The sequence below is a fragment of the Alexandromys fortis genome, unplaced genomic scaffold (genome assembly GCF_014885135.2).
Source record: "Alexandromys fortis isolate MF-2015 unplaced genomic scaffold, M_Fortis_MF-2015_v1.1 scaffold_78, whole genome shotgun sequence".
NCBI lineage: Eukaryota > Metazoa > Chordata > Mammalia > Rodentia > Cricetidae > Alexandromys > Alexandromys fortis.
In genome coordinates this window covers 68650-80171 of record NW_026067977.1, presented here as the reverse complement: position 1 = coordinate 80171, position 11522 = coordinate 68650, and the positions used below count along the sequence as shown (strand labels likewise).

At 44.0% G+C, this 11522-nt stretch overlaps 1 protein-coding gene and 1 long non-coding RNA gene across 7 annotated transcripts in view; one reads left to right on the top strand and one right to left on the bottom strand.

Moving 5' to 3' along the window:
- The window catches only part of LOC126510850 (uncharacterized), an 88514-nt gene that overhangs the window by 45100 nt on the left and 31892 nt on the right, over window positions 1–11522 (bottom strand). The window lies entirely within an intron of this gene.
- Hao2 (hydroxyacid oxidase 2) overlaps window positions 1–11522 on the top strand; it is a 20671-nt gene that overhangs the window by 5888 nt on the left and 3261 nt on the right. For 2 of the 3 annotated variants that reach the window (XM_050157564.1, XM_050157566.1), the window contains exons 2-5: window positions 2328–2466; window positions 3494–3645; window positions 4561–4844; window positions 6217–6426. In XM_050157564.1, coding sequence (XP_050013521.1) covers window positions 2336–2466; window positions 3494–3645; window positions 4561–4844; window positions 6217–6426 — 777 coding nt within the window. In that variant the 5' untranslated portion in view covers window positions 2328–2335. Of the gene's footprint in view, window positions 1–1826; window positions 2037–2327; window positions 2467–3493; window positions 3646–4560; window positions 4845–6216; window positions 6427–11522 lie in introns of those variants that run through there. The other variant, XM_050157563.1, reaches the window with a different exon arrangement.

The following is an 11522-nucleotide window of genomic DNA, read 5'->3' as shown; positions in this document are numbered from 1 at the left end:
TACAATGAAGGAGGAAATTTTGGTGGAGGTAACTATGGTGGTGGGAACTATAATGACTTTGGAAATTATAGTGGACAACAGCAATCAAATTATGGACCCATGAAAGGGGGCAGTTTTGGTGGAAGAAGCTCAGGCAGTCCCTGTGGTGGTGGCTATGGATCAGGTGGTGGAAGTGGTGGATATGGTAGCAGAAGGTTTTAAAAAAAACAGCAGAAAAGGGCTACAGTTCTGTGCAGTTTCTATGCTAGATATGTTCACAAGAACACAGTCGTGGGCATTTAATGTGTAAGATGCCAACCGTCAAAATTTGCTGAAATTTTACCCCCCATCAAAGCAGAGACATGGTTCACAGAGGGATTCTAAATTGAGGTAATTTTCAGCCTACACAGTAATTCGGTGCCATACTATCCTAAAGCCAAGAGGTACAGTACATAGATGAGTGGATTCACCAGGAGAATGCACAGAACTCAGCATAGAGTTGAGGATTTGGGATGTTTTAGTGAAAAGACGCAAAGGGAAGTTAGGTCAGGGAAAGGTCTGGAAAAAAAAATAAAACAAGTATAAAGATCCAAAAGGTGCATTGACTCCTCTAATGCCAGGATGAGGTGCGTTCGGGATCGGCCTACAGGTTCATGTTGGGGGCTGATCATATGATCACCTTTTGTTCCAAAGTCCTAGGTTCCTAGTAGGAAAGCAGGTGTTTAGCATAAATCATTGTAAAAACAGTTCAGATACACTAAATCTCTCTTATCAGGCCTTGCTGATATAGAAGCTTCTAGCTAGCCATAAACCAAGACCTAACCTTGAAAGCAGGTCTTCTGAGCAATGACATTCTAGGGGGCTGCTGTCTTCACTTTTCTATGCACGCAGAATTACGAACAAGAAAATGCAAGATAGTTGGGTGTTAATGAGTAATTTATCGGCCTAGGGTTTCTGGACTGTTTTTGTTTGTTCGTTTGATACATCAGTGAGTGAGGTAGGTAGGGGTAAGTTAACCAAGGCTGCTGAATTTTGTCGGATTAACTGGATTAACTCGTACTAAGTAGCTTCTTATCCACTGACAAGGTCATCTATGCAAAGCTCTCTAAAGGCCAGTGCCTCTTCCCAACCTCCATCTAAGGCTTCCACTTCCCTGAGACCCTGGTCTTTGTCACAAAACTTCTCTTCAGCCCCTTAGGTAGGAATTAGGCGGTACTTTACCAGGCTTTTTCCTCACTCCAATTGCCCTCAGGCCAGTTCTGCCTCATTTCAACCCAAGCCAAGGTATTCAGCACCCCACATTTTCATCTGCCTTTTTGGTCCTTTGCCATTCTAGTTGAAGAGTGAGTTTCTGAGAAGTATACCTTTCCCCTCAGCCTATAACTTAAAAGTCCTTTGGTTTCTTCTTTTAGGCTTGGGGTAATTTTTACACCTAGTGTCCCACACTAGGGTTAGCTAGAGCTTTAAAGTTTGCCTTTCCCCTCCTTTCCTTCTAGAATCTTCTCACAGGAGAGCCCTGGATGTTGCGACCAACCCCAGAGTCTCAGCATCTTTGCAGCTATTGATCTCACTGCCCTTGCTCCTATTGGAGAAGTTACTGGCGCCCCTTAAACTCTGTCCTCTCCGCCCCTCCTGTGTGTTTGTATCAGAAGTACCATGTACTGTTTGCAGGGTTCAGATCATGGATGGCAATAAATGGGAGCAAAATGTCTCCTTGGCAAAGAGGTAGAAGGTGGTGACACTTTGGCAACTTCCTAATCACCCAGGCAAGAAGTAACCAGAGTCAATTGCTTTCATTACGTTGTCCACACCTTGGGTAATTCAGATATCCTGGGATTCCTGGAAGTTCTCACTTGATATCAGCTCAGACGGGAGTTTTCAAACAGTGATGTGAATGCCAAATAAAAGCAAGGCCACTGAGACGGGAAGCTAATCAGGCTGTTAGGAGGCAGTTCCTGGTCAGGGCAAGTGAGGTGAAATGGGCGCCTGGAGACACCAGGAGAGCGAAGAAACTTCCATTTCAGGAAGACCCCAGCCACCTGGAAGGAGATGAGGAGGTACAAGACTCTTGGAGGAGGGTGCTAATCTCTTAAGATGTAGGACAATCTCAATACAATCTCCATGTCAGCCATGGTAGACATTTAGAAGAAGGAATAATTGGGTGTTGGGAGTGGCCCTGAGAGGATGGAGGTCTTCCGGTTGGGGGGGTCAGCAGTAAAGGCATGCGGTTAGAGAAGACCAAAATACAGATGCTACATCTAGACAGCTTCACACTCTGGTCTCCCTTTAGCCTCCCTTTTATGGCCAAAGTGTTCTCACTGGGTTTGTTCGGGTTTTGTCTTTCGAAGGTCCAGAAATGTCTTTCGTGTGCTTGGCAGACTTTAAGGCAAACGCACGTGAGCAGCTATCGAAGACATCGTGGGACTTTATTGAAGGAGCAGCTGACGAGGGCATCACATGCAAGGACAACATCGCCGCATTTAGAAGGTCTTCCCTTTGCCCTTTCTGTTGTCACCCTAATGTGCTTTGCTGGAGAGCTCCTTAGATGGTGACCACTCTAGTGTCTGCCTTTAGCAACATAGCATATACAGCAACTCAGCTGGCTTCTGTGCTGGTTTATTGTGGCGTGGGGATGAGGCATAGGGAGCGGGGTGGGGTGGGGTGGGGGGAGAGATGTTTTGTGGAGAGAATCTGTCTTACAGCTAGGGGAAGTGAGTTATCAGTTCTCTGCATGCCAGCAGCTTTGTGACATGTCAAAATGGAGCAGGACCTGCCAGCGTGCCCAGCAGGGAAACCTGCATGTAGTTCCAGCACTCTCGAGCTCCTAAAACCTCCCCGCCTTGGAGGATGAAAATGTGAAAGATGGAAAAGGTCTCAAGTTTGGAGAAAATAATCAAGGGGTATCTAGGCATGATGGAAGATTGCTTCCAGTGAGAACTGGACTTGCAAACCAAGGGCAGGAGCGTATGTCAATGGACAATAGCTAAAGCCAAGTTTCCATTTGCCATAAAACAATGTTTTATGTGTCATTTGTGAATTAGTCTACCTTCCCTAAAGCAGTATGTAAGTCAAATGAATTAGCCGTGGGGCAGCAGGGTGGGGGGATGATAACATGATTGTTTTCTAGGATTTGGATGCTTTCAATTGCCTTGTGATGCCTAAAATTCCTTCCCTCCTTTTCTTTCCCTGTCTAGTCTTTGCTGATAAAGACTAAATTAAGTATCTAAGCACCGAGTGGCAAACCAGCCACAGAAACAGGACTCTTAACAGAGCAAGACAGGCTAAGGGTGACTCTGGTTCAATGACACCTCAGGAGTTACTGAGTCAATGTGGGGGAAATGGTTGCTTGGCAATTAGTCTCCTCCTGAGCCTACACCGGCTTATTCAAAACCAGCCCACTGATCCCACCAAGATCTAAGCTCCAAGTCTGCTTAGGCCTGCATTGGGAATCAGGGTCCCAGCTGCAGAAAGCATCACCGTGCTAGAGAATAATCCACCGCATTGTCTAGTGCAGAATCCTCCTCCGCCCCCGATACCTGAGAGATGTGTCAGTGGTGGACACCAGGACCACAATCCAAGGGCAGGAGATCCAGGCCCCCATCTGCATCTCTCCCACAGCTTTTCACTCCATCGCCTGGCCAGATGGAGAGAGGAGCACAGCCAGAGGTAAAAATCATCCCATAGGAAGGCTTCCTTTCCAGGAGGCCACAGGAGGCCACAAGAGACTGGGGGGGGGGGACTCACCCAGAAGAAGTGGCAGGGAGCATCAAAACTTCTTACAAAAAGGCCTTAGCGGCATCAATCTTGTTGGAATTAAGTGGGAAATGTCTTTGATCCCAGCTCTTGGGAGTAAGAAACAGGAGAATCTCTGTGAGTTCAAGGCCAGCCTGGTCTACAGAGTGAGCCAAAGCTACACAAAGAAACCCTGTCTTCAAAAAAAAGGGGGGGGGTAGCAAAGGGATTGCTTAAGCCATTATATAACATTGCATGTAGATTGTAAAAATACATGTATTGGCATTAATTTTTGATTAGACCAAATTCTCTAGCCAGTGATATACCTTCATAGTAAGATTACCCTACCAGGGAGACACCCAGAAATGAAGACAGTGGGACGTGAGAAAGAATAACTCAGTAGCCATGATGTGTATTAATACCTTTCCATTTGACAAATAAAGCCACATAGAAGAGGAGGAGTGGGGCTGAGTCTTCTTCCTCTCAGATAGGCGTGTCTTCCACTACAAAGCATGGGATTTCACAATGGAGCATCTTCCAGGTCTAAATCGCCTCCCTTCCACGAAGGGATTCCTAGGAGGTTTGCTTTCCTGCCCGAAGGTATAACACACCCAAGGGCAGCTCTGGGGGATTCATTGGCGTCTCCTGCTAGAAAATTCTCATTATCATAAACAAGATTTACAGAGCAGCCTATGCAGAAGAGAACACAACACCAGGCCTCTCCATTGACCCAAACCCTGTGGGGAAGTAGAATGAACGGGGCAGTCTCTCCACTCACAGGGAAATCTGGCCAGAGGCTAGTTCAGACAACTCTGCTTTCCAAACCGGGTCCCACCCCCTGCTTTGCAGCTGCTCAGGAAGCCAACATCTGCTACGTCACCAGCACTTATGCCAGCTGTCCCCTGGAAGACATTGTTGCAGCTGCCCCCAGAGGCCTCCGATGGTTCCAACTCTACGTACAGTCAGATTGGGAGCTCAACACACAGCTGATTCGGAGAGTAGAAGCCCTGGGTTTCAAAGCTTTGGTGATCACTGTAGATGTACCAGTAGGTGCCAAAAGGCGACAGGACATAAGAAACCAACTCAATTTAGTGGCAAACTTAATGCGGATGGACCTCCGATCACCTGAAGAGGTGAGAAAGCCGTCAGACCCAGAGGGCATTACTTCTAAGCACTGTTTACAATAAGAAGAACCCCTTATTGTCCCTCCCTTTTCTTCCTCCTCCTTCCCTCACCCATCTCTTCCTTTCTCCCTCCTGCCTTCTTTTCCATGAATATTTTCCCCTACCTGCCTTGTTGTGGGGGAGCAAGAGGGGAGCAGTTAGAGACTTGGTACCTGGTTTTAGCTGCCCACAGCTTCCAGGCAGAACTGAAGACCAAATGCGCATCCCTGAAGCTGTTCAGGCTGCCATCAGAGACTTAACTAGGCCTGATGTTGGGAGATTGGTGTGTGTGTGTGGGTGGGTGGGGGTCTTGGAGAGTTGTGCAGGAACTGGAGAGCACACTGAAGTAGTCATCTAAGACTTTCTATTTCGTGTCAGAAAGTGTTTGTTCGGCATGGAATAGACAGACAAACCGACTCTCGGGAGAGGACCCCCGCAGCACAGGTGCACAGCTAGCTTAGTCCAGACAGCTGGGACCCCAATCTGCTGCCTTGAAAACTTCCAACTCTTCCAGACGCATCAGGGCACGGCAGCACGTGTTTTGGAAGCCTCTCAATTAAGGACAACAAGGGACACTTCCTTCGTTACATTCTAACTATCGAGAAAGATGTCATGCCCTTGAGAGTGAAAATCAGGGCCACATCGATAAGGGCCTTTTCAGTCTGTGGGCAGCTCTGATTCCTCTGGGTGTCCTTGGATCAAGAGACGTGTCAAAACTTAAGGAAATCTGCTGCATGCCGAGAGCCAAGGCCCGATAAAAGGCAATGTCTAGTTTAAGGTTCTTATTGCTTTGGATTTATGAGTTTTCTTAGCTCAACCATAAAATGTCAAAGTCTCTTGGCAGTGGTGGTGCACACCTTTAACCCCAGCATTCAGGAGGAGCGATGGGCAGATCTCTGTAATTTTGAGGCCAGCCTGGTCTACAAAGCAAGTTCCAGGATAGCCAGAGTTGTTACGTGAGAAACCTGTCTCAAAAAAAAAAAAAAAAAAAAGAAAAAGAAAAGAAAATCTCAAAATGACCCATACTGTTTTTCTTTCTTATCCATCTCACATACTAAACTCCGCACCCTTTTAAAGTATAGATTTGTCTCATCTGTCATTGTGTCTCCAAATCCTAGAATAATTATCAAGCAAAGACATTGGTTAACGGCCAGTGAACACGTCATTGAAGCAGAATTTCTTTATACAACTTTTGTGAGAAGAAGGAGCTAGAACCAGAGCTGGGTAGCTTTGCTCAGGTCTCACAGCTTACAAATAATATTTCTCCCAGTGCGCTCATCTTCTGAGTGGCTCTGGTGGTGTGAGCGTTTGGGACTAATATTCACCTTCCCGTTCCCTACAGAGAAGTTCCACGCTTCCTGCCCCCACGTCTTTGCCAAGTACATCTTTCTGCTGGAATGACCTCTCCTCGATCCAGAGTATAACTCGATTGCCCATTATCCTCAAGGGGATTTTGACGAAAGAGGATGCAGAGTTAGCAGTGAAACACAACGTCCAAGGCATCATTGTTTCCAACCACGGTGGCAGGCAGCTTGACGAGGTTCCTGCTTCAGTAAGTAGGGTGATTTCCGAGGGGTGTGTCTGAATGCTCTATGCTGTAAATCTGCTGCACATTGTCCTTCCTTATCAGGGCTAGTGCCTATACATTTGAAGGGTGGTGAATAACTAATAACAGCCTAAGGTACACATGACTGTTTTTGTAAACTGCATGTGTCACATACCTAAATTCTGTGGCACCGCTGCAAAACAGATGTATCTTAACTTTACAGTCAGGATACAGGAGTTTACAGACATCAGCTCACGTGTACAGTTCACAGGAGCGAGTGAGATGTTCCAAAGGCATTGAGGCCCCTGTCTTCGGCCAGCAGTGATCCGATTAAAGCAGATGTGTCTTCATGGATTTTTAGAAATCTCAAGACCTCCTATCTGACACAGTGTAGGAAGGAGCAGCACCTCACGTGGACACAAAAGTGTTTTCCAACATGGGTCTGAAATGTACTGATTCACTAGTGCGTAGCCCACTGACGAGTCCTTTATGCAAATCTCTAGCAGCTTACACTGGCCCGCAAATGTGCTCAAGAGTGAGAAAATGAGAAAAGGGAAATAGGGAAGGAGTCTTTAAATGGAGAGCAGTTGTTAATTTGTCTTGGAAGATCTATTTACACTCTTTTCCCCAAAGGCACTTCTTCTCATTCAACAGAAGGAATACTTTTTCTTCCCCAATTCCTTTTACCTCTTATAAAAAACATCCATGAACAAAAAGAAATAATTTTTTTTAAAAAAAACACCCCTATCAAGATATCTTTTATTGCGCTCTCACTCCATCCCTCCCCCAACCAACCATCCCATTCCCACATCTTCTTATCTCCTGTCCTTTCCCCTTTGCCCCCACCCCAGTCCCCAGTGTACCCAGGAGAGCTTATCTCTTTCCCCCTCCCAGGACGATCAGTGTGTCCCTCTTAAAGTTTACCTTGTTACCTAGTTTCTCTGGAGCTGTGGATTGTAGTCTGGTTATCTTTTGATTTACATCTAGTATCCACTTATGAGTGAGTACATACCATATTTGTTTTTCTGGGCCTAGGTTACCTCAATCATGCTGATTTTTGTTTCTAGTTCTATCCATTGCCTGAAATTTTCATATTGTCATTGTTTTTAGCAGCTGAATAATACTCCTTTGTGTAAATGTATCACATTTTCTTTATCCATTCTCTGGTTGAAGGGCATCTAGGTTGTTTTCAGGTTCTGGTCATTACAAATAATGCTGCTATGAACATAGTTGAGCAAGTGTCATTGTGGTATGATTGAGCATCCTTTGGCTATATGCCCAAGTAAGGAATTTCTGGGTCTTGAGGTAGATTGATTCCCAATTTTCTGAGAAACTGCCATACTGATTTCCAAAGTGGTTGTACAAGTTTGGACTCATACCAGCAGAGGAGGAGTGATACCCTGACTCCACATCCTCTCCAGCATAAACTGTCATCAGTGTTTTTGATCTTAGCCATTCTGACAAGTGTAAGACAGTATCTCAGAGTCATTTTGATTTGCATTTCCCTGGTAAGGATGTTGAACAGTTTCTTAAATGTCTTTCAGCCATTTGAGATCCTTCTTTGTTGGGAGCCACCTTTTTGGGTGACTTCTGTCGTGATCCTAGCCGCAGCTGGTTGGTATGTTCCAGGGTAGGAGCTTGAGGATTGGAAATGTTAGGTAAGGGGAATGGAGATAAGAAAGAAACACAAAGGCCAGCATCAGGAGGGTCACTCGGTGAACACTGAACCCAGGGAATACTCGCCTCATTTACCCACATGCTTGTTTGTATAATTCACTCCAAAATGGGAGGAGGGGAGGCAACAGGGTTCATGACTATAAAGCAAGGAAAAGCCTTGAATTTGCCAACCTTTGGTCCAGGTGGAGCAGATCTACTTCAACACTCAAAATACTAATTAGCCACACCTTAGGCCAGAATCGCTCGTTTGTAGCCACACCTGTTGTTAATAACGTTGAGAGAGCAAAAATCTTTTACTTTCAGACAAGGTAGAATCGGCTCACGGTTTTGGGTCTCCACACTTCTGCTGAGATTTCTCTGTTTAGATCTGTACTCTGCTTTTAAATTGGATTATTTGGTATTTTGATGTCTAGTTTCTTGAATTCTTTATGTATTTCAGAGATCAACCCTCTGTCAAGTTGAGGAGTGGATGGGGGTGGGCTGGGGAGGTGAGAGGGAGGGAGGCATTGTGGTTGGTATATAAAATTGATTTTAAAAAATTAAGAAAAATAAATAGATGCATGACCATTGATGCAGTGTGGGGAAGGATAGACTGGAATTTGATTTCTTAAACTGGTGCTAGTCTGGTTTTCTCTCTGGAAAAGCAGAACTGAATCAAAATTAAAATGGCTCTAAAGTTATATGCAGAAAATAAAAAAAAACTAAAGAAATGTTAGTTAAAACTGTTGTAAATCTACATGAGCGTAAGGAATAGAATTTCAAATTCTACTTCAAATGGAATTTATAGTAGTTTCATCAAATGACTTTCACTTTCTTCTCTTCATAGGCTTTGTTTCCAGTAAAATAAAAATATAAACACACAAAAAGTAGAAATAATAAAATATCTAATAAAAATACATCTTTTGCTTTAAAATATATATACATATTAATATGTTTCATAATTTCCTTCTATTCAGTTGCCCATAGTATTAGGCATGTACTCTTATTCATAAGTCTCTCTTCTTTTTAATGTTGTACCATGAATGGACAATTTATATACTCAACCCCTCATAGTTGAACATCTGCATTGATTCCAGTATTTCCTACTTTGTTTCTTTGGGTTTGGTTTGTTTGTTGTTTGATTGAGATAGGGTTGCACCATGTAGCCCATATTAGCTTTGGATTCTCTGTCTTCCCACCTCTGTTTCCTGAGTGTGGGAATTACAGGCATGCACCACTATATCTGACGTCATTTTTAAAAAATATTCTAAACAATACATTGAACACACTTAAAACCTGAGGTGTGTCCTTGATTAATTCTTTAGAAGATATATTCTAAGACTGGGGAGTCCCAAAGCTGCTCTAGCTGGACTCTGGGGCTTGTGGAGCCTAGTGACTTTAGCTGCCCATCAACTTTTTCCCTAGCAGGCCCTGCCTATTGAGAACAGTGGGATGCCAGGCCTGTGTGGAGAAAGGCTCACTCTGCTGGGCCTCTCAGTGAAGCTGATTGAGAGGTGTAGCTGTGCCTTCCAAGTCGGGAGACGATGAAGGGAGCAGGGGACTGGAAATGGGCCTTTCACTTCTGGGATCTGGCGTACAAATCTGGCTTACTGGCTGAGTGAATAGAGCTTCGTTGTTAATAATGGGTGGGTTGGGTATCTGCTTTTCTCCCATTTCTCCTCATATATTGACTTTCAATGAGCAAAGCGTTTGACGCAACTAAGCAAGCCAAAACCTCAGTGGAGATTGCCTTGAGATAACACTCCTCTCTCTCAGCAGTGACGCATGCCAAGAGTGCTGAGCCAAAAAGGAGATCAGGTTAAGGACCAGAATGTAGCTTTGGGTTTTAACTTTATCAACACTTCTGTCTTATAAACCTGAGCAAGGCCCCTCACAATTGCATCTACAAAAGAAAATACTTCAAAGAGATGAGTAAGCCTGTTCTGTGAGTCTCCGTAGAACACACCGTCCTTGTCCCAAACATTTGAGACAAATCTCAAATGGCTGAAAGACACATAAGGAAATGCTCAACATCCTTAGCCATCAGAGAAATGCAAATCAAAACAACTCTGAGGTTCCATCTTACATCTGTCAGAATGGCCAAGATCAAAAGCATAGATGACAGCTTATGCTGGAGAGGATATGGGGTAAAGGGAACACTTCTGCATTGCTGGAGGGAGTGCAAACTGGTACAGCTGCTTTGGAAATCAGTATGGCAATTTCTCAGAAAATTAGGAAATAATCTACCTCAAACCCAGCAATACTACTGTTGGATATATACCCAAAAGATGTTCAATCATACCACAAGGACATGTGCTCAACTAAGTTCATAACAGCATTATTTGTAATACCCAGAACATGAAAACAATCTAGATGCCCCTCAACCAAAGAATGAATAAAGAAATTGTGGTACATTTACACAATGGAGTACTACATAGCAGTAAAAAAATAATGGCATCTTGAGATTTTCAGGCAAATGGATGGATCTAGAAAAAAATATATTGAGTGTGGTAACCCAGACCCAGAAAGACAAATGTAATATGTATTCACTAATAAGTGACTTTTAGACATAAAGCAAAGAAAAAACAGCCTACAATTCACAACCCCAGAGAACCTAGACAACAAAGCAGACCCTAAGAGAGACATACATGGATCTAATCTACATGGGAAGTAGAAAAAGTCAATATCTCCTGAGTAAGTTGGGAGCCTGGCAGTCACAGGAGAGAGTAGAAGGGGAGAGGAGAGGAAGGGAGGGGAGTGGAGGAAATGTATAGCTCAATAAAAACAATAAAGAAAAATAAACCCTTTCCTCCCCCCACCAAAAAAATAGAAAAGAAAACACAGTCTTTGTGCTTCCTCTTGGAATCAAGACACAGCGTTTTCAGAGGAATTCAGTAAATGGCCTATTCTAACTTATTAAAAATGGACTATTCTACACCCTAGACTAAAATCAATTTATACGGTTATTATTTCATGTATTTGCTTTTTAATTTAGTTTTTACATTTATTTATTTGTTTAGTGTGTATTTGCTCATCTGTGTATTTGTGTGTGTAGGTGTGTATGTTCACCTGTGTCTGTGTGTGCATGCTCACCTTTGTGTATGTGCGTGTGCATGCTCACCTGTGTGTATGTGTGTTTATGTGTTTATGCTCACCTGTGTGTATATGTGTATGTGTGTGTGGGCTCACCTGTGTGTATGTGTGGATGTGTGCATGTTCACCTGTGTGTATATATGTATGTGTGTGCGTGTTCACCTGTGTCTCTGTGTGTGCACTCATGCTCACCTGTGTCTCTGTGTGTGTATGTGTGTGTGCATGCTCACCTGTGTGTATGTGTGGGTGTGTGCATGCTCACCTGTGTGTGTATGTGTCTGTGTGTGCATGCTCACCTGTGTCTATGTATGTTATGTAGCCCAGGCTGACCCTGAATTCCTGGTTCTCTTCAC